Source organism: Penicillium citrinum, assembly GCF_028827155.1.
Source record: "Penicillium citrinum strain IBT 23319 chromosome Unknown utg000002l:1.0-3833315.0:1.0-3834789.0, whole genome shotgun sequence".
Taxonomy (NCBI): Eukaryota; Fungi; Ascomycota; class Eurotiomycetes; order Eurotiales; family Aspergillaceae; genus Penicillium; species Penicillium citrinum.
This window is the reverse complement of record NW_026622687.1, coordinates 3438630-3459685: the sequence shown is the minus strand read 5'-3', so window position 1 is coordinate 3459685 and position 21056 is coordinate 3438630. Positions and strand designations below refer to the sequence as shown.

At 47.3% G+C, this 21056-nt stretch overlaps 7 protein-coding genes across 7 annotated transcripts; 4 read left to right on the top strand and 3 right to left on the bottom strand.

The window, feature by feature from the left end:
• Nucleotides 1-326: 326 nt before the first annotated feature.
• Nucleotides 327-1820, bottom strand: N7469_003107 (purple acid phosphatase family protein; the record flags this gene model as incomplete). Its single annotated transcript, XM_056642027.1, has 1 exon — nucleotides 327-1820. The coding sequence occupies one exon, from the start codon at nucleotides 1818-1820 to the stop codon at nucleotides 327-329; it is 1494 nt and encodes a 497-aa protein (XP_056504521.1).
• Nucleotides 1821-4334: 2514 nt separating this feature from the next.
• N7469_003106 (ABC-F family ATP-binding cassette domain-containing protein) lies at nucleotides 4335-6893 on the top strand (the record flags this gene model as incomplete). Its single annotated transcript, XM_056642026.1, has 7 exons — nucleotides 4335-4412; nucleotides 4481-4673; nucleotides 4730-4918; nucleotides 4967-5159; nucleotides 5221-5320; nucleotides 5367-6461; nucleotides 6522-6893. The coding sequence occupies 7 exons, from the start codon at nucleotides 4335-4337 to the stop codon at nucleotides 6891-6893; spliced, it is 2220 nt and encodes a 739-aa protein (XP_056504520.1).
• A 1540-nt stretch (nucleotides 6894-8433) lies between these two features.
• On the top strand, nucleotides 8434-10630 carry N7469_003105 (molybdopterin cofactor biosynthetic protein; the record flags this gene model as incomplete). The annotated part of the gene is made up of 2 exons (XM_056642025.1): nucleotides 8434-9718; nucleotides 9945-10630. The coding sequence occupies 2 exons, from the start codon at nucleotides 8434-8436 to the stop codon at nucleotides 10628-10630; spliced, it is 1971 nt and encodes a 656-aa protein (XP_056504519.1).
• Nucleotides 10631-11362: 732 nt separating this feature from the next.
• On the top strand, nucleotides 11363-13625 carry N7469_003104 (uncharacterized protein; the record flags this gene model as incomplete). Its single annotated transcript, XM_056642024.1, has 4 exons — nucleotides 11363-11387; nucleotides 11448-11656; nucleotides 11721-12559; nucleotides 12617-13625. The coding sequence occupies 4 exons, from the start codon at nucleotides 11363-11365 to the stop codon at nucleotides 13623-13625; spliced, it is 2082 nt and encodes a 693-aa protein (XP_056504518.1).
• A 239-nt stretch (nucleotides 13626-13864) lies between these two features.
• N7469_003103 (mRNA-binding ribosome synthesis protein NOC2) lies at nucleotides 13865-16168 on the bottom strand (the record flags this gene model as incomplete). Its single annotated transcript, XM_056642023.1, has 2 exons — nucleotides 13865-14495; nucleotides 14574-16168. 2 exons carry the CDS (start codon nucleotides 16166-16168, stop codon nucleotides 13865-13867), a joined length of 2226 nt encoding a protein of 741 aa, XP_056504517.1.
• A 233-nt stretch (nucleotides 16169-16401) lies between these two features.
• N7469_003102 (ESCRT-I subunit protein VPS28) lies at nucleotides 16402-17243 on the top strand (the record flags this gene model as incomplete). The annotated part of the gene is made up of 3 exons (XM_056642022.1): nucleotides 16402-16491; nucleotides 16542-16778; nucleotides 16839-17243. 3 exons carry the CDS (start codon nucleotides 16402-16404, stop codon nucleotides 17241-17243), a joined length of 732 nt encoding a protein of 243 aa, XP_056504516.1.
• Nucleotides 17244-17917: 674 nt separating this feature from the next.
• N7469_003101 (IQ calmodulin-binding motif protein) lies at nucleotides 17918-20063 on the bottom strand (the record flags this gene model as incomplete). The annotated part of the gene is made up of 6 exons (XM_056642021.1): nucleotides 17918-18192; nucleotides 18244-18636; nucleotides 18692-18823; nucleotides 18874-19384; nucleotides 19436-19741; nucleotides 19806-20063. The coding sequence occupies 6 exons, from the start codon at nucleotides 20061-20063 to the stop codon at nucleotides 17918-17920; spliced, it is 1875 nt and encodes a 624-aa protein (XP_056504515.1).
• Nucleotides 20064-21056: the final 993 nt, after the last annotated feature.

Genomic DNA, 21056 nt, shown 5'->3' with positions numbered 1-21056 from the left:
CAACTGGGTATACAAGGTATACAAGGTATACAAAAGGGACTGCCAGTTTCGGTAATCCAGTGTACCACCCTGACTATCCATTTATAGACGACGCTACAAGGGACTGGATATACTCCAGTCACTTTTTTACCATCCTGTACCTAGTACTTTGGGATCAAATTTATATTTTGGTATATGGATATATCTGTATATCTCACAGCACAGTTCGCCTTGAAGCAAATCCATCATACGAGTACTAGCCGCGACAAAGAGAGAAAAAAAAATTTTACACACAGCTCGGAGATTAGTAAAACAACAGCAGCACCAGCCTAAGCAATAGCAGTGCTCTAGTTGGTCTTGGTAATCTTGCCGGTGCTGCAATTGCGGTTCTTGAAAAGTGTGGCAGTGTCGAGGATGCTGCCGTTGTTGCTGGCAACAAAATCATGGGACATGTGGGTGCAGTTGTGGAAAGTCAGCTTAGACCAGCCGTAAGTAGCATTATATGTATCAAGGCCGAAGCGACTGTAGTTCTTGCGGGGTGTATCGAGGGCATCGAGGCCATCATAATGACCGGCAGCACCATTAGTGATATACCACGGAGCAGTAGGGTTGTTGAGCTCGGCAGTGTCGTAGACATTGTCATTAATGGGAGCTTGGCGTTCGTAGACGTGGGAGTGACCAGAGAGTACCAGATCAACGCTGTGTTTGATGAACAGTGGCTCAAAAACGTCTTTACAAGACCAGCAGATGGTGCCTGACGAGTTAGCATGGCTGAGATACCACGGGCGGTGGCCGGCGACTATGACCCAGGGAGTTTTGGCACGGTCGACGGTGGCCAGGTCGGCTTCGAGCCATTTAGTCTGCGCATCGATTGTGGCATTGACTGGGTCAGCGTTCATGCCTTCAGAACCGCCAACTTCGTCGTTACCGATCAGGCCGTGACCGAGGTCGGTCTCAGTATCGAGCTGGACAAAATGCACCATACCGCTATCGAAAGAGTACCAGAAGTTTCCGGTGCCATCCGAAATATCACTCGGCATGCGGAAGTGATTCTTGTAGCCGGTGAAGTTGGTCTGGCCCACGACGCAGATGTCCGCTGTATAAGTAATATTGTGAGCTTTGTCGGTGGTGCCGCCGTTATCGCATGTGGCTTCGTGGTTGCCAGGGCCGACCATGTAAGGCTTGGTGGCGGTAACTGCCATCATTTGGTCGTAGTAGTCGTTTAGAATAGTCTCATAAACCATATAGCCATCTTCAATAGTAGTGTTCGGTAGGAAGCCCTGAATTTCCTCCTTGAGCCAGTAGTCCGCATACGCAATGTCACCAGGGTGCCAAATAAAGTCGAAATCGTTCTGGTATTTGGTCAGTGACTCGATAGTGTTGGTCTCTCCGGGCTTCAGGATGTTCTGAGGCTTGACACCCGTGCCAGCACTAGTGGTCAGGCCCCGGGGGCCCATAGTACCGAGGTCGACAACCACCGCGACAGAGAAGGGCGTCTTGTCGCCGGCAGCCCTACTGGTGGTGAAGTTGTATGGCACCATATCGTGGGAGTCGGCCTGGTGGACCGGCAGATAAAAGTAAGTGGTGTCAGGAGATAGGCCTGTGAGGAGTACATGGTTGTTATAAGTCAATGAGGTTGGGTAGGTTACTGAAATCTTCGATGAGGCCGTCTCGTTGAGGTTGCTAGCCGAGACCCCAAAGTGAACTGTAGGTTTGCCGAGTTTATGGAACGTGTTCCACGATACCATCATTCCGTTGTCGCCATGGTACGCGAGACGTATTTGCGAATTAATAGCGGTGTTGTTGGTCGCTGCAAATGCTAGTTGGGCAATTGCTGCCATTGAGACTGCGAGTTTGAATTGACTTGCAAAGACCATAGTGGCGGAGAAGCACAACACAGGTAACGAGTGTCTCGTGTCGCTGTTTGAAGGATATCTCGGCTGCGTCGAGTCATGTTTTTTTTACCGTCCAGTGTTCTCCTATATACTAATCCAGTAAACAGCGGACTACCTTAATAGCCCGGTGAGTGGAGCCTTATTTCTGGGGAGTGACTCAAGTCTCTATACTTATCCAAAGCACATGGCCTGCAAGGGCAGCGTGGATGGATGCAGCTCTATCGTTAATTTCGTCGACCGATGCTGCCCGGTGCCTTTTTTGCGACGCCATAAAGAACTAAGGTCGATGAAACAAGGCTTGACCGAACTCTATTCAAAGATCATTCACCATGTGGGTAATCTGGGCGATTTTGTTGGACAGCCCCCTGGCCGTCTTCCTGTCAGACTCTCGGCTTATCTCCGCTGGGACCAACATTTTGAACACGGATCTTAGACTAACCCACAATGTTCCTGACAAAAAAGAATCCAAGCTTCGCACGAAACGTTAAAATAGTCTAGTCTCCAGGCTACCGCCCCATCATCCTGCATTCTATCCATGGCTGGCGATACTGGTCTCAATACTAGACATTTTTGGATCAATTGCGCATCCGTAATAGAAGCCGATATTGTTACTGATCTTACAATATAAGAAATTATCAGCTATATAGTTCTTCTAAACCTTCCAATATACGAGATGAATACCTATCTATCTATCTTCCTATGAGAACTAAATCAGCTACAAATTTAATCAGCAGAGTAGATCAAAATCGACCCGGGGGCAACTCTAACTTGATTAAAGCAGTTAAACTAACACATCGCGTTCTAACTATTGATCTTATTTATATTGCCTGGATAAACTGGCTTAATAAACAAGTCGGGACATTTGATCAGGGTCAGTGATCGCACAGTGGGTACTGAACAAATCGGGGGGTGCAGATCAGGCTCAGTGAGTGGAAACTGCTTATGTATAATGATCATTGATGAGTTCAGTCAGTTATGGCTGTCTCTCAATTCTATTCAGTGAGCAAAAGCGGCGACGAGGTGAGCAATAGAATGGAAGGGGGGCCGCCAGGAGTTACCAGGCATTATCTAGTTCGGGCATCATTCTGGAGAGATGCACATTGGAGCTGCTCTATCTCAAGGGCATTGTTATCCTCCATCGACGAGATATTCAAAACGAACCACAAAGCATCTAGTTCGAGTTTTCTCGGCTTCTCTGTCTAGAAACGACCCTAGAAATTCTCGCCCGTCAAGCCGACATATACAAAGCATCTCTTGTGGGGGGGGTCGTCTTCACGAAGACCGTTGGATGATTACTACTTTGACAGAGCATGACTGCCTTCTAGCTTTCATGGTCGTGTACTTACATCTTTTGGTTCAGATAGAGACATAATCGCCGGAGATATCGAATATTGAAGGGAACGAAAGTTTTACGGCAAAGAAATTCTACGCTTTGCAGGTCTCGCAGCACATCTAGGCTGCGAAGAGAAGCCCAACACCGCAATCAGACCTTGCTTCTAGGACACTGAATCTGATGATCCGAAAGGCGACCGAGAGGCAAGCGGACGCAAATATCTTCGATGGTTACGTTATCCCACCCCCTGACGATCCCTGTGTTGGGGCTGAATTGCCGTACATGAAGACCATGTCTGATATGATCGATGGCTCTGAGGCTATAGACTGGTCTTTACTCGATCAATTCTTCCAGGCTCAAGTTATGAAGCCAGTTTCATAAATAGACCGGCGGTATTCTCCACCTATCGCAAGCCTTCAACAGGAATGTTCACCCATAGCGAAGATCATACAGAAGCTGTAAACAAATCTATTGACCCAAGGCTGCCTCGCATACGTTCAGACATGGTAGGCAGTATTATGATATACCACTTTAAAAGTGGCTCGATGTTTGTATGAGCAGAGACTAAGTGTAGTCTCTTATCCACGTCTCACTTTTGTTCGCCAAGAGCGGATCGAGTTTGGAAGCAAGCAGAATCGATTGACCAAACAATTGAATATGATCAATTATGTATTCAGGAATTTGCATTAAGGACTCGCTACCGAGTATCTTCTTTTTCAATGATTTTCAAAAGCCATTCCAGTTCAACTGTGCTCTGCCCTATTGTACATGGATAAACCAGCGATGAACAATGCCAATGCCCCACCAGCCTAAACCATTTTAGTACCCCGAAAAGCGAACTGTGCATTGATACTTCGTGTTTCCCTTAATGACTCGCGCTTCATCCTTGAAATAATTCTGGTACTTGAAAAAAAAATGACACGGTGGAGTCGGTGTGGCTCAGTAATGACTCTTATGCAACCGAGAATACCAATGGGTAGTCCCATACTTGTGTAGTTAGTCAATGTGACTCCATCCGAGGTCAACCGGAGGGTCGGCAGTATATCAATGGGTCATCCCCGATATTACATATATGAACCACATCCACTCTTGTAAACCATTCAATGTGAAATCTCATATACAATATCATGACCTCTGCTCCTACAATTCTTGCAACTTGCAAACAGACGCGCTTTCATCTTTTAGATGAAAACCCTTCGGCCGAGGTAGGGCTACAACTATGACCTAACCACCCAATTTGGATGCTGTTTTAAGCTGAATCATAAACCAACAGGTCGATGTAGAAGGGCTCGGGATTACAGTGGCCTCTCCAGCATCTGAGTCTATAGATGAAGGATCTAAGCTCAAGGCGAAGGGCAAATCCAAGGCCAAAGCACAAGGAAAGGAGCTCATTAACGATGCCCACCTGCGTCTCAAAGCCGGTGTTCGTTATGGTCTGCTCGGCCGAAATGGGACTGGTAAATCCAGTACGTAAATTATCTCCAGCTTTACCTCTAGTCTTGCTAATAATCCTTGTGATCAGCTCTTCTCCGAGCAATGGCTGAGAAGCTCATCCCTGGCATCCCTCACGTAACCCGCATTGCAATTCTCCAACAGACTGATGGGGAGTACACCGCCGGAGGTACAGATGGCCTAAGTCTTGAAAAGGGTGTTTTGGAATCTGTCCTCAGTAGCGACGAGGCTAGGAATCATGCAACTCGCACCGCAGACAGTGAGAACCACCCAGTCACTGTTTCCCAACCTTGATTAACCAGACCAGTTTTATCGAAGAGCTTAGAGACGGAGGACCCGCTACATCCGGTCAAAGCCATCCGTGAAATCCAATATGATCAATCGAAAAAGAGGTTATTTCTCGCACAGAAGAATGCCAACTTGAAAAGTGGTGCTAGGGGCTTGCAAGCTCGAAAAGACCTCAAAGCAGCAGAGGCAAACTTGGAAACATCACGAGAAAGGTACGACTTAATCAGAAAATATGAAAAAGGTGCTTTCTAAATTTTTTTTTGGCGGAAAAAGAATGGACCAGGATCCCGAAAGTATTGATCCCGAGGCAATACAAGCTGATACCCAAGCGGCGATTGAACTACTTCAAACGGCACAGACTGAGTTGGAAGATGTAAGTCACTACAACTCTCCTTTCTACTACTATCTGACAGAGTAAGATGAAAATATCCGATATGGAGAAAGAGGCACGAAAAGTTCTTCTCGGCCTGGGCTTCAAAGAAGACGCCCTCGACAATAAAGTATCGACATTATCTGGCGGTTGGCGAATGCGATGCATGCTTGCCAGTGTATTGATTCAAAAGCCAGAAATTATGATCCTCGACGAACCTACAAATTTTCTAGATCTCCTCGGCGTGCTCTGGTTGGAGAATTATCTCCAAGCCATGAGCGAATCCTCACAAACAACAATCCTTCTAGTCTCGCACGATCGCGACTTCATCAATTCCGTCTGTGAAGAGATTGTCATCCTCCGTGACCAGAAACTCAATTACTTCAAAGGAAATCTCGCTGCATACGAACAAGATTTCGAAGAACAAAAGCTATACTGGGGTCGCATGAAAGAAGCACAAGAGCGACAAATCGCTCATATGGAAGCGAGTATTCGGGATAACATGAAGATCGGGAAAAAGACCAATGATGATAATAAGCTTCGTCAGGCTAAGTCTCGGCAGAAAAAGGTCGATGATCGTATGGGTTTACAGGTGAATGCCAATGGTGGGCGATTCAAGTTGAATCGTGACTTGGTTGGATATCATTTGTCCAGTCGAGCTGAAATTGAAGTTCCACAAGATGAGAAAGGAGCAACGATGAGTCTGCCTGATGCGACGGAGCTGCGATTCCCCGGGCCATTGGTTTCTCTTGAGGGTGTGTCATTCCAGTATAGAAAGAATGATCGGGTCATTCTGGAAGATATCAATCTCGTGATTCATATTGGGGATAGAGTTGGTATTCTTGGCCTGAATGGTTCCGGGAAATCTAGTCTTGTTCGTGTATTGATGGGTAATAACCTGCCTACTAAGGGCAAGGTCACCAATCATCCAAGGCTGAAAGTTGGTTACTATGGCCAACATTCCGTGGAGGAGCTTCAGGAACGTGGAAAGGGAGAGCCCTCCCTTACTGCCCTAGGCTTACTTATGGCTGAGGTGGAAGGGTCTTTGAACGAGGGCGCTGTGAGAGGGTTACTTTCTTCCATGGGTCTTTCTGGTCGTATTGCCTCGGATGTGCCAGTCAATAAACTATCAGGTGGACAGTTGGTAAGTAAATCCCTCTTCTACACCCACACAATCATGTTGCTAAATAAGGATTTCTGTTAGGTTCGTCTAGCACTAGCTCGGATTGTATGGAGTGCACCACAGCTTCTCGTTCTCGATGAGATAACTACTCATCTGGATTTTCATACTGTGACTGCCCTCGCGACGGCGCTATCCTCGTTTAATGGTGCAATCGTCCTTGTTTCGCACGATAGATTTCTAATACGATCAGTGATTGAGGGGAAGAGAGATATCGAGCATAAGTTGGATGAAGAGTTTGAAGGATTGGAAGAGGAGGATGAGGAGAAGTCCACTACTCGCCGGCGTTCTGTATATGTATTGAAGGCCGGAAAGATGTTCGAGCAGAAGGATGGAGTTGAGCAATTTGAGAGGAGTCTGGCGAAGCGAGTACAGAAAATGTTGAATGGTACCTAAGTAGGTAGTTCGTGGCCTGGGCTATTGTCGGATGTACCAACTACATTAGTGTAGATCGATAATGATACTCCGAAATATCTCAACCATGACAAGAATTAGATTCAATCATTGACCCTCCTCATGATCCTACTAGCTACTATACCACAGAAAGTCGTTTTTGTTGAATGATATGCTATCAAACAGAGATGGAGCGTGCAGTAGTATAGCGGTCGATGCCTGAAGTGACCTGATAGAAAGGGACTAACTGCTCTCTGACGTGCAAGAGCGGCAACACACCCACCAACATAATCAATGTGACCAATATAGTACTAGTTTCGAAAAATTGGCCGGCTAAAAGTGGCTTATTTGCCACAAGATACCTGAATGAGACAACTGAAAAGATATAGGCTGCACTGGTACTCAAAACGATCAATAAGTCCATTTCTATAACCTTGGAGAACACCAGAGTCTTCAAAGCTTTCGGGTAGAAAGGACCTGCTATGGCGGCTTGGACAATAGTAGCCAAGGCAAGCGAAGTCAAGGCATATTCTATCTCTCTCTTAGGGAGCGGAGCCCAGGTCAGGACTAGGACTGGAATCGTCAATGTAGCAGAGAGAAGAGTCATGTATCCGACATGACGGACATGTTTGCTTCCAGCTTCGAGTGAAGGGTCACTACCAACAGGAGCAAGATCGACTGGTGGACTCCAAGTATTTTCGATGAGGTCTCGGGGTCCCACTACATATGGATCAAAGACAACACGTACAGTATGATCGTCCACAGGTGTGATTTTAATAACTCCAACGGGCCACGTCCGACTAGCGAAACTCGAAGAGCTATCGGGGGACAATCAGGTCTATGATATACCCTTAGCTCTGAACCTTTTTGCATTTGAATTAAGTCGTTCGTTCTAATTGTTTTATGACATCTCCCACTGAGGAAATGCTAAGATCAATATTGAACTCGGCCCGAGAGAGGACCAAGCTAGTTTGGAGATCAGAGACGGCGGACACAGTACCAAGGGTCCGGTTGGGCTTTGTCTCGCAAACAGTGCAGGTCATGCCAGAAATACTGAGAACAGTAACAATGCTAACAGTATTCCGGGGGCCTTGTTATGAATGTTACACAGTGGCGGGCTGTCCTCTATAAAAAGCGGAATTCTTTCCGAAGGACATCTTCATCACACTGGTCGAGAACATTGTTCCTCTTGATATTCTTCTCGTTTCTACCGTTATCTCGATTTTATTCAATGTACCATGTAACATCGATCTATTCACTGCTCTATACTTAACCCTACTATGTAATTACTACAACATAACTATAACTAACCAATAGTCACACTGCTGTAATAATCAGTGGACGAGATCACCTGACTCGCCCGCCGGCGTCCACCGTTACTCACGTGACTCTGCCCCGCGGCTGTCCCTTTTCGGTCAAGAAAGACCGCCGCTCCACTTTGAAGGGAAGTCCATGCGATAAGCACTTTATAAACCTTGCATTCCTCTCTTCACCCCTACCCCGCGATGTTTCCCCCTGGTACCTAATTATCATATCCCTCGCCATGCTGTGCAGACGACCCGCCTTTAACCGGCGGCTCCTCTCCGTTCGGTGGCAGAGCACTGCGACTTCATCTTCGACGGTGAGAGCGAGTGGAGGTGTGCCTACGCCTACGCCTACGCCTGCTAGTGCGGAGATCCCTCCACCACCCACTCCTCGACTTAATGCACTCAGATCCGCGAAACCCTTCTCCGAGTTCCTGACCGATACCTTTAATCGTCAACATGATTATCTTCGCATCAGTGTCACCGAACGATGTAACTTGCGTTGTCTTTATTGTATGCCGGAGGAAGGCATCGAGCTATCGCCCCAGCCGCGTCTGCTAACCTCCCCGGAGATTGTATACCTATCATCCTTGTTTGTGTCACAAGGTGTTACCAAGATCCGTTTGACAGGCGGCGAGCCGACGGTGCGAAAGGATATTGTACCTTTAATGCAGGATATTGGTAAGCTACGGCGTGACGGACTCCGTGAACTTTGTCTCACTACCAATGGAATCTCGTTGCATCGGAAGCTAGATGCCATGGTGGAGGCAGGGCTGACGGGAGTCAATCTGAGTTTGGATACGTTGGACCCGTTCCAATACCAGATCATGACTAGAAGGAAGGGTTTCGAGGCGGTAATGAAGAGCATCGATCGGATTCTAGAAATGAACAAAGTCGGTGCCGGGATCAAATTGAAGATCAACTGTGTTGTCATGCGCGGCATGAATGATCGCGAGATTATTCCCTTTGTTGAACTCGGCCGCGAGAAACCGGTCGAAGTGCGTTTCATCGAATATATGCCGTTTGATGGTAACAAATGGAACCAAGGCAAGATGTTTTCATATCAAGAGATGCTGGCTGTCATCCGGGAGAAATATCCTTCGCTCGAGAAGGTCACCGACCACAAGAATGACACCAGCAAAACCTACAAAGTCCCCGGATTCCAAGGTCAAATGGGATTTATCACCAGCATGACACATAACTTCTGTGGCACGTGTAATCGGCTACGCATTACAAGCGATGGAAACCTCAAGGTGTGTCTCTTCGGCAATGCAGAGGTCTCTCTCCGTGATATTATCCGCCGAGAGAACGACGGGCAGCCTATCGACGAAGATGCACTACGGGAGCTTCGACTACTAGAGACTGTACAGTCTGCGGCCCATCTAAGCGATGAGGGAGGTCTTGTGAACGAACGGGAACGTGAGATTCTCGACATCATTGGTGCAGCCGTGAAACGCAAGAAGGCGAAGCATGCCGGGATGGGACAATTGGAGAATATGAAAAACCGCCCTATGATTCTCATTGGTGGGTAGTCCTGACCTTCTTTTCTTATCTAATGACTTGGAATGATTTATGATGCATCTTCATGGAATTGGTGTTTCTTTGCCATTGGTGGATATTTTGATACCATGTACTTATGAACTGAAGTTTTCAAATTGATGAATCCTTTGCTGATATATTCCGGGTCACACTATAGATAGAAATCCTGGTTCCTCATCACTGTATAAAACCGGTCTAATATCTTCTTCAGCTGTATTATCTTCCACCTGGAAGACAGTACCCCCTCATCTTTTCTCCTCAATTCCCGGATCTTCTCAAGCTCGTTTATATCACAGCCAAAGATCTCAGAGTAACAATGCCGCATCGTCAAGTGAAGAGAAAAATGCAGAGAGAAGTGAAGAGAACAAGACATCACACTCTCTTCCTACGGCCTCTGATCCTGACCTTCCCCATCTCACACCCTCACAAACCGTCCACATGACACAAATCACTAAAAAGCCCGAAACTTCACGCAAAGCCACCGCTGCCTGTGAAGTACTATTCTCAAATCTTCGGCCGTGGGAACTACTTCGCAAGGGTCAAGGTACTCATAAAGGCGACGTTTTCAGTGTTGCTCGGATTGCAGGGATCATGGCCGCCAAGCGAACGCCAGATCTTGTGCCACTATGTCATCCTGGTATTGGAATTACCGGGGTCGAGGTTAGTGTTGACTTAGTCGAGCCTCGGGGAGGAGAATCAGAGTATGGTTCCATGCAGATTATGTCGACTGTTAGTTGTTTTGGTCGGACTGGAGTGGAGATGGAGGCCATGACGGCGGCCACTGGAGCTGCTTTGACGGTTTATGATATGCTGAAGGCTGTAGACAAGGGGATGATTATTGGGGGAGTACGATTATTGGAAAAGCACGGGGGTAAGAGTGGTCATTGGGTTCGTTAATAGAAGAGAATGTAGAACAGAATAAATGATAACGGACCAGTGTATTTGCTACATAGTACTATTATTCCTAGTAGTAAAATGATACTTCTCTACACATACTACTAGTATGCATGCCCTAGTAGGGCATATATTTTAAGAATAATATGAATAGAGAATATGAATAGAACTAGCCGAACCTTTAAATATCTCCAATTATCCCAAATCATCCGTTTTTATACTTCATTGTCTTGCCAAGCCTTCTCACCGTTCTTTGCATTCGACTTTCTCTTCACAATTTTCGTACTTTTCTCTTATTATTTCTTCGTTCTTCTTCTAGATTATTTCTCCGAGATTCTATCCCTGCAGAAATTAGCAGGACTAGATTCCAATCTAACCCTATACTCGTGTGTGATTCTCATTATTTCATTCATTCCTCCATCCTCAGCCCTATCTAAGCCCAATTAGAGTGGGGACAACCGTTTGTCCCTAAAAAATTTCAAGCCATACCCACTTTTGCCTTTAATGCGCGTGAAACAAGCTTGGACATTTTGCATTGTGTCCCCTCCTTCAATTTCGATTATGGAGATTTCCCTCTTCACACGATTTGCTCGTGGATTTTAGAGGGTTCAGTGTTCAACGCGACCCTCGTCCACGCGGGCGTAAGTCACGTCTCACGTATTGATTACGCCCACAAATATCATTCAAGAACCCAAAGCACAAATTAAGGCCGGCCATTCTTTTTTCCACGCCAGAATGAAGGTTTACAATTTACTGATTCGTATGTCTTTGAAACTCATTTGTTTTTTTTTTTTGAGTTACTTCTGCTGATAATTTCCAGCTCGAGGGTGGCGTACCCCCTTGGGGCGAGCTATCAAGGCAGTACTGCCACCGGCTAATTTCTTGACTTTACACTATCTCTATTTCATTGGGACGTGTTTAATCAGCAGTTTTATATTTTATCTCATATCTACTCCGTGGAAGAGTGTTGCCTATGTTGATGCGATTTTCCTCTGCGTGAGCGCAATGACAGGCGCGGGTTTGAACACTGTAAGTCATTGCGTGGAGGGGAAATATTATAGGTGAATGAAGACATTCTAAACAAAGTATTCAGGTCGACCTCTCCACACTGAATAGTGCTCAACAAGTTATTTTGTTCATTTTGTTAATAATTGGCTCCGCGATTCTCATCTCCAGCACTGTTTTGATGGTGCGTAAGCGGGCATTCGAAGCCAAGCTAAATCGTGTCTCGGATGAACGCGAGGCTTCAAGGCGTGCATCTGAATTCGAATTGCATACGGGCAATCCGAATACTCTATCCGAGACGACTGGTTCAAAAATTGATGCCGCTAGTAGGAATTCTCAACGCAAGAAGTCTGCCACCGTGGACGTCCAGGAAACCCTAGCCGAATCGTCTGCCCAACATGATCAAGTTCACTGGATAGATGACGACCAGATCACTATGGCAGATCTACACTCCAGACATCATAGGCACCACCCTATTTTCCCCATGGCTGGGGTTGGGGCTCGCCCGGATCTTCAAAATCATCCACGAGATGTTGCTGGTCCTTTGCATCTATACAGCCCAGATGAAACCCCGGGTTCCAAATTAAAGGAGATGATTCGCGGCACACAAAATCTTTTCACTTCATCAGATGGGAGGGTCTCGCGCAATTCTCAATTTCATGGTCTGACGTCTGCCGAGCGTGAAGAGCTCGGTGGTGTCGAGTACAAGGCTGTCTCCTTCCTTTCAGTCGTTGTCTCGCTGTATTTTGTCATGTTCTTGCTTCTCGGTATCATTGGCGTGGGTGGATGGTTAGAAGCGAATCATCCAGAGGTATCGCTGACAAACGGACTGTCACCCTTCTGGACTGGGGCGTTTTTTGCTGTTTCGGCCTTTGTGAATAGTGGTATGTCTCTGCTGGATAAGAACATGACTGCTCTACAATTGCAGTGAGTATCAAATTCCCTTGGTTTCTCGCCAAAATCGCATTCTAATTCATTTCTTAGTGCCTATCCTCTTCTCACATTAGGAATGCTTATTCTCGCTGGAAATACTCTCTACCCTTGCTTTCTTCGCTTCATCATCTGGACTATGCGAATGATGCTACCGAACCGACCAGCGTGGAAGTCTTGGAGACTTACGCTAGACTTCATTCTGAAACATCCGAGAAGGGTCTATACAAATCTCTTTCCAGCACGACACACTTGGTACCTTCTCGGAACCATCGTCATTCTCAACGGTATCGACTGGGCTGGCTTTGAACTCCTTTCTATTGGAAATCAAGAAATAGAAGCACTCCCAACTGGATATCGAGTACTCGACGGTTTATTCCAAGCGCTGGCCGTTCGAGCAGGAGGATTCTACGTCGTGACCATCGCTGATCTCCGACAGGGATTGCTAGTCCTATACGTATTGATGATGTACGTCTCGGCTTATCCCGTGCTAGTGACGATTCGCAACACGAATGTCTACGAAGAACGCTCACTGGGAATCTACGCCAACGATGAAACAAGTGAACCGGCCAATACAAGCCGCAGTAATGTTTTAATGGACCTAATCCGCCATCATATGGGCCGACCTACCCTGACAGAGTCCTCGCGTGGCTATTTCGTCCATCAACAGCTTCGCTCCCAATTAAGTCACGATATCTGGTGGATAGCTCTGGCAGTATTCTTCATTGCCATCGCGGAATCCGATCACTTCAAGGAACAACCTGTGGCGTTTTCAACCTTCAATATTATTTTCGAGGTTGTCTCTGCCTACGGTTGTGTCGGTGTCAGTGTCGGGTATCCTGGTAAGAATTATTCCTTCTGTGGTGCATGGCATACTATTAGCAAGTTGATTCTTGCAGCTGTTGCCTTGCGCGGACGTCATCGTGGCTTGCCTGTTGCCATTGACAAGGCTATTATGTTACCTAGTGAGTCTTTGGCGTGGGCTGAAGAAGAGGATGCAGCGCTGAGAAGAGAGCAGACAAGGGCTTGGGGACATGAGAGGATGCCAGTTGGTTCTGTTTAAACAGCGACTCCTGCATATTATTTTTTCGCTACTATCTTTCCCCCCCTATATAGATACGATGTTTACGATTGCTAGAGATAGAACTGCATAGCTAAATTGATCTTTACTGTTATCCTGTGTATTTTGCTGGATAACTACATTTGACATGGTTTTCAAAACGCCAACCCTAGAATTCTTTTGATGCAACCTGACAATAGGTATGGAACACATGAAATATACAAATTAAAACTATTCATCCTCTACTCCTCCTCCATCTCACCCTCATCCTCATCTTCACTCTCTCCCTCCATCTCGAGTTCCTCTTCGTCCTCGCTTTCCATCTCGCCCTCGCCCTCACTATCATCATCACTGCCAAAATCACCCATCAATTCATCGTCATTACCGTTCTTCTTGGCCTCCTCGCGCCTCTTATCCTCCTCGCGGCGTCCCTCCTCGAGTAGAGCAGCACGCTCCTCGCGGAGTTTGCGCTGTGTTTTAACAAAGGCACCAATGGGGGTAGTTTCCCATTCGACGCCCTTGAGGAAAGTCTCTACCTCTGTGCGGTTGCGGGGAGTATAAGTGACGTTGACTCGACGTTCCTCAATCCAACGAGAGTTGGCTTCAACCTTCTGCACGAGCAGGAGGATCATCTGGTTGATCTTGGCATTCTTGTTACCACCCGAGCGGGCAGAAACTTGTTTCAACCAACGCTTGAGCGCGACAATGACAGGCACAGACAACTCGGGGAAGGCAATGTGCTTGGACCAGAGAACGAAGAACTCGGAGAGGAGTTCGGCGACCTGCTCACCGACACCATCCTGATAGGTACGCGAGCGCAAATAAGATTTCGGGGCACGAATGGCGGTGTTGAAGTCGAGGGGTCGGAGAGTACTGGACTTGGGGGGGGCTTGCGCATCTCAGCGGAAGTGAGAACCTCCAGCAGAGAAGAGCCGAGCGGGATATAAGTACCGGTTGAACGGGAAATGCGCAGCAGGGCCCGGGTCATCTGGAAGCGGAGGGGGAAAGTACTGCGCGGTAGGAATGAGGCGCATGGCACCGAGAGTGATTTGAACCACGGGGTAGATGAGAGGGCGCAGAGCAGACTGTTTGCCAACCTGCGCTTCAACAAGGCCATCGCAGTGCTGAGAGAGAACGCGTGACCAGAAGTCCAGCGAGTGCACATATTGCCAGTTGTAGATGGTCTTGTACGACTCCTTGGAGGTGTTGGTGATGCTACTGCGCAGGTGCATGGCCAATTGGCGAATAAAGCTGAATCCGGCAGTGTATGAAACATTCTGGTCGATACCCCAGATCTCAGCAGCAGAGTTCTTCATCAAATTGACTCCGGCAAGGGTGTGAACAGTCGTATTACGGCTACCCTTGACAACGCCCTCGTAGGTTGCCTTCAAGACGGTCTCCTTGATACCGGCGTCGCCGACAACCATAAGTCGGCGAAGAAGAATGAATGCAGTGATGCGAGTAGCATCGGCCGTGGTCACATCAGACCAAATTCCGACGACGGTCTTGATCAATGTCTTCAGGACCTTGCGGAACTGGAGAAGATAGGGCAGCATAGGCTCCATGGCGGACAGAGTCATTTTGAGAGTGGACGCATCAGATAGGTTCAACAGGAGCTGGTGAACTGAGGAGGTGTAGGACTTGATCAGAGGGGTAAGAGTCTTGAACTTCTTTGAATCCATCGACACCTTGATCTTGCCGCCAGCGGTCTCTTTGACGGGAAGGTGGTGTGAGAGAACCTTGGGAACGACATTCAGCGAGGTCACAAGGACTTGATGGTAGACTTCGGGACTTTTGATGGCGTATTTTTGATCTTCGGCCTCGACCTCGTTGACGAGAGCGGCAGCACGGAAAGCGAGAACAGTCTGGCGCATGGCACGGATCGAGTATTGCTCCTTCATCAAAGCATCCCATTTCTTGACCATGGGAATACTCAATGTATTGTCTGCGGTCTCCTCTTCTTCCTCCTCTTTCTTGCCTTTCTTCTTCTTTTTCTTCGCGGGTCCCTCCTCCTCATCCACTGGCTCGCCTTCGCTCAAGTCGTCGACTTCCTCGAGATCACCATGGTCGCCGAAATCGAGCAGGTCGGCATCGTTTTCCTTCAGATACTTATAGAATTCGGGATCCTTGTCCTTCAAAGCCTCAAGTTGATCCTTGTGTTCGTCGAATGCATTGGCGCTGCTAGCATCGTCATCGTCGTTATCACTAGCCTCCGAGGCCTGTTCGTCCTGCTGGTCCGCAGTGCGCTTCCGCTTGCCAATTTTCGGGGTGGTGTCCTTCTTGCTAGCCTTCTTGTCGGTAGGAAGATCAAAGCCGCCGGCGAAGAAGTCGTCGACATTCATCTCGGCATAGGCATTCTGCTTCTTGACCTGCTCCTCGTCCGGTTCGTTGGCATCCTCATGGGCCTCGCGACGCATGGCACTTCGCTCCTTGCGCTTGTCATTTTGCTGGTGGCGTTGCTTGACCTTGGCATGCGACTTACGGCGCTCAAGTTGATCCTTGAGATGCCGTTGTTCGAACTTCTTAGTAGACTTTTTCGTACCCATTGTGAAGAGTGCTGTGTATTTGATAGCAACGAGCGGTTTCGCTGCGAAAAAAAATTCGGGCGTGAGGCAGATCAGCGGGTCCCTGTTGACCGCCTTCACGACCGCCTTTGCTGATAAGCATCAACTGCGGACTACAAGTTTACCCCGGAGAATAGCTACATCTGCTCGAAATTGGCACACTCATTGATTGGTAAAAGCTGCTGGGCCAGTTCTGCTGCTGCTCTGTCGCCAAAATGTATTCACAGCGTCCTCTCTCTTATGCGCCAACTCCCTACAGCTACACTCCAAACCCCGCTCGCTCCGCCACGATCAACCTCGATGAGGTATGTATTCACGAACACAGTCCGGAAAATGCTTGTCTGACCTGCAATAGGAGGTGAAACTGGTCTCCAGTTCCGGGGAGCGCGACCTTTACGAATCTCTCGCCGAAATATATAGCATCATCGTTACGCTCGATGGGTTAGAAAAGGCATACATTAAGGACGTGGTGACCGAAACAGAATACACAGAAACATGCACAAGGCTGTTGAAGCAGTACAAATCAAGCTTGGGAGATGAGTCTGTATTACAAAGCTTCGTGGATTTGGAAACATTTAAGCGATCCTGGGGGGTAAGTCCACCAGCAGTCTGCGCATTTCCTCCGCTTCAGCCCAAGTCTTACATATAACAGTTGGAATGTCCTCGAGCTACAGAGCGCCTTCGTATCGGTCTCCCCGCAACGGTCGAGCAAGCTTCGCACAGTACACCAGCAGCAAATACTTCCACCGCTGGAGCGGGGCCGGGTGGTGCATCAGGTAGTCTGATTCTGGCCGCCACGGAGAATTTCATCACATTCCTGGACGCATTGAAATTGAACATGGTGTCGAAGGATGCGCTACACCCACTATTGTCTGAAGTCATCCAATCTGTTAATAAAGTGACGGATGGGGAATTCGAGAACCGCGGGAAGATCATCCAATGGTTGATTGCGCTGAATCAGATGCGGGCAACGGAAGAATTGAGTGAGGAACAAGCGCGAGAGCTGGCCTTTGATATTGAGCAAGCTTATCAGGGCTTTAAGGCTACTCTGAACTAGACATTGACTTGAGATACGTGTAATGAATTCATGATTGACGATAGATAGACTAAATACTATATACCCTTCTATGTCCGTCATCGTCGGTTCTGTCCTGGAATGATGTTATTAGCTGGGATGGAATTGCGATTTTGTGATATGAGGTCCAGGCTACCCTGCAACATTGTAGGATCACTCATGCCTTAGATACTAAAGAAACTGGCAAAAAAAAAAAGAGCAAGAAGACTAAACAAAAAGATAATGGCCCGAGCCCGGGATCGAACTGGGGCCCTCGCGTGTCTATGCTTTTTACCTTACGCGCGAATCATACCACTAGCCTACGCTATTATATAAAAGGCGCCGAACCAAAAATTTATGATCCTTGATACGCATAAATTCCAACTCAGTGTTAATTACCTTAGCATCAACCCTGTGATATACAGATACCTACCTACCTGGCTAGTAGGTAAATTTTGCAAGTGACTGTAAGCTAAGTACATTGTATCATGACAATCGAATATGCAAAACTAACACTAGTATAACACTACCTAGCACTGGCAGAAGATGAGTTTAAATCTCACATGAAATAAGTTCCACTAGGTAGTGGAATATATATATGGTGACCCACTACTATTCAGATCTAGGGACTCGGAGTCCAGTAATAAAATCAAGATTTCCGAACAGTACGAAACATATCAGAATCCACCAACACCCCTCACCCGGTTGAGCGCACCAACTGCACCCTTCAAGAAGGAAAAGTGACCCGGGTTATTCCCCAACGATGCCTCTGGTATCTCCGAGGTCGAAGGATCATGCCAACAGCCATCTTCACTACTCGCTGCACCATACTTAGCTGTGTTTTGGTTGCGATTGACAAGCTCAGTCCAAGCCTTACAGATCAAGTTTGAATCAATCAAGACATTGATCTCTTGGCTGTGGTAGAATGACTGTGTATCCAAGTTCCCATTTCCTAGTAAAGGTCTATCAGTCAGGTTCACAGAGCAGGACCTTCTCCACATACCTTGAATCGCAACCTGCTCATCAACAATCATTAATTTAATATGACAGCTCCGTTTCTTGAACGAATTATGAATGGGTCGTGTAAAGTCCTTGCCCACGTAGTAGTGCACGCGAAGTCGGCTTTTCTCCTCTTGGGATTTGAGGGCGCCATATAGCTTGTGAGCAAACATCTCATTTGTGCCGTTCTGGAATGGAAGAAGCTCTCCAGCATCATTATATCCGAGACATAGGTAGCAAGATACGATGACACCCCGACGAGCAGCATTCACGAGGGGCTGGAAGAGTGGTTCGGCGTTCATGTTGGGGGTTTGAATCAAGATAGATTTCTTCGCGTTATCTATGGCCGATATCCAGGCATTGTTCTGCGGTGTATTGTGGCTGCCATGATTGGGAGCTGGATTTTTTTTTTCAGCTTCACGGTTGGCAGTTCAGACTTGGAGACCTCTTACATCCATATGGTTCCCGATTCACAAGAGCCATAGGCACGGGCCGATGATCAGGTAAAATAAGGTAAGGCATCATCGTTGGATCTTGGTCAGGATCTGGGGCATCGCCAAATGTGTCGGCTTGAATTGTTGTGTCTAGGGGCCTGTCAACAGTGGACTCGATAGAAGAAGCTTCCGACACGTACTCAAATGGCGGGCCACTGCTTGAGATCTAGTCTCATCCCTGCGGGGAGTTATGCTGCTGTTCACCCTTCTTGCCTCGAGCTCAAGACATTCGTCGTAATGAGGAGCCTTGGTCGTGTGTTCTGGTAGACCTTGCGAGTCAAGCTGAGAATCTTCTCTCTCGTCCTTAACAGACCAAAGGACTGGTGCATTTGGAGATGGGGAACTCAAAAGGGGTAAAGAGGGTTCGAGTGGTTTTCCCCATGATAGCAAAGCTGCGTCATAGAATGAATCGACGATGGGTCCCTCAATATGGGCGAGCATCTCAAGATTATCATTATCTTGAATATTACTACTCTGCAGAAGAGCGATCTGTCTATCGATAACAGTGAACTTTGCGTGAAACGTCCCCAGTAAAGGCCTATGAAAGTTGATGACCTGAAGATCGACATTTGGAATTTCCTTCGGATGAGGAAGGCGAACTTGGCTGCTGGTATAGTTGTCTTCGTGGACACTTAATCGATTATCCCAGATCTACAAAGTTAGCATGCATTTTCCACGTAACAACCAACGCATATTACATACCTGTCGAGGATCTCCTCGATCGTAGACCATCTTCATTACGATTTTCTCGCCACGCTCACCAGCTCGATTCGATAACTCACGGATCGCATTCGTCACCAATGTTGATGCATCAGAGTGAATCCAAAAATTTGTTCCCAAGAAGATCTCGTGCTTGGCTCGCACGATACAATTCGCAAGATGACGACATAGATCTGGCAAAGGTGCGACAATCGTGAGAGGAACGATACCGGTAGCTCCCATCAGTGGAGGTGACACAACACCGACTTCGGGGTTCTTTTCGACAGCGGAAAGCGCATCGTAGTATACCTATGTTGACGGCAGTGAGTATTTGTTCTTTTGGATAGCTAGTCCTTTGTGATTGTGATATCACCTGTAGAAACAATTCGCTGGCTTCTGTTGAGCCCCATTTCCCACAGGCTCGTGCCTTTTCGAGCGCATCCGCCGCGTCGAACTTGGCGGCCTCTTCTTGCGTTACTTTAGAGTCACGCGCCCCATGATGACCCAGATGGTGATGAGACCCATAAAGACGCTTAAATAATAATGACGGAGTCTGACTAGGGTCTGCTGCCAATTCTGAAGTCACGGTCTCTGCGCTGTTGCATAGTTTGAGTGCCTTGCTGGTCACCATGGTTTGAAGACGATATGGTCGGGGAATGGAGGTTCTCCAAGAAAAGAAGCCGAAGACAGCAGCTGGAAATACCAAAAGAATTAAGACCATGGTTCCATCACTGAAGTGTTCGACTTTTCCCATGGGTTGGTCCATAGCTACAATGACGTTGTAGGGTAATCTTCGAATCTTAGCGTGTGGAGATATATTGTAGGAAATTTGGTGCGGACCCTCCCCTGAAGTGAGTGTCATCGAATCCGAGTTGGAATAATACTGATGCCTGGTTCTGCGTCCGGCTGGGCATTCTATAATGGTATCAAACGTATGTACGTCTTGTAGGGCTGAACAAGTTTGGCTGCCCTCACCGACGTCATCGGCACATGAACCCAGCCCAAACCTTGCGTTTCGCTTGAATTTGAGATTCAACTGCAATGGAGTGATTCAGATTAAACTGCTTAATAGTTTTGATAAATTGTTACAATTGATGCAGTGCCAAATATCCAGCACATTCAAAGTAAACGTGGCTTCGGACTAGCGACGTCATAAACCCCCAGCCCCATAGCCAGCCCTATGACGTGGAATGCCTCCACAAAAGCTTAGCAACTGCTTGTTTGTGTACAAACCTCAATTTGGAAGAGATTTACAAGAGTGCTTTTGATGTAAAGTCCATGGGGAACCCAGAAAACAAACGATGATTATCTGGAGGAAACGTGGCCGTTGGTTGTTTACCCCAATGTTCACGATTGAGCTTTTCTATGCTAAGAAAGTAAATTAGAAACATCGAAAGCGCTCACTGACTATCTAAGGTATAAGGCCTATTCTCAGCCTTGCATGGCAGCTTTACTTGCCCAGGCATAATCGCGGTCTCCTGTAATCTTTGAATAGAACAGGCACACGCGTGTATGCGCATCGCGAGTCCTGCAAACCAACCCGGCTAGTGCTATCAAGGTATTCCGATGGCAGGAACTGGCTATTTCCAGGCCAGATCGATTTGGGGAAACTGATCTGAGTGAG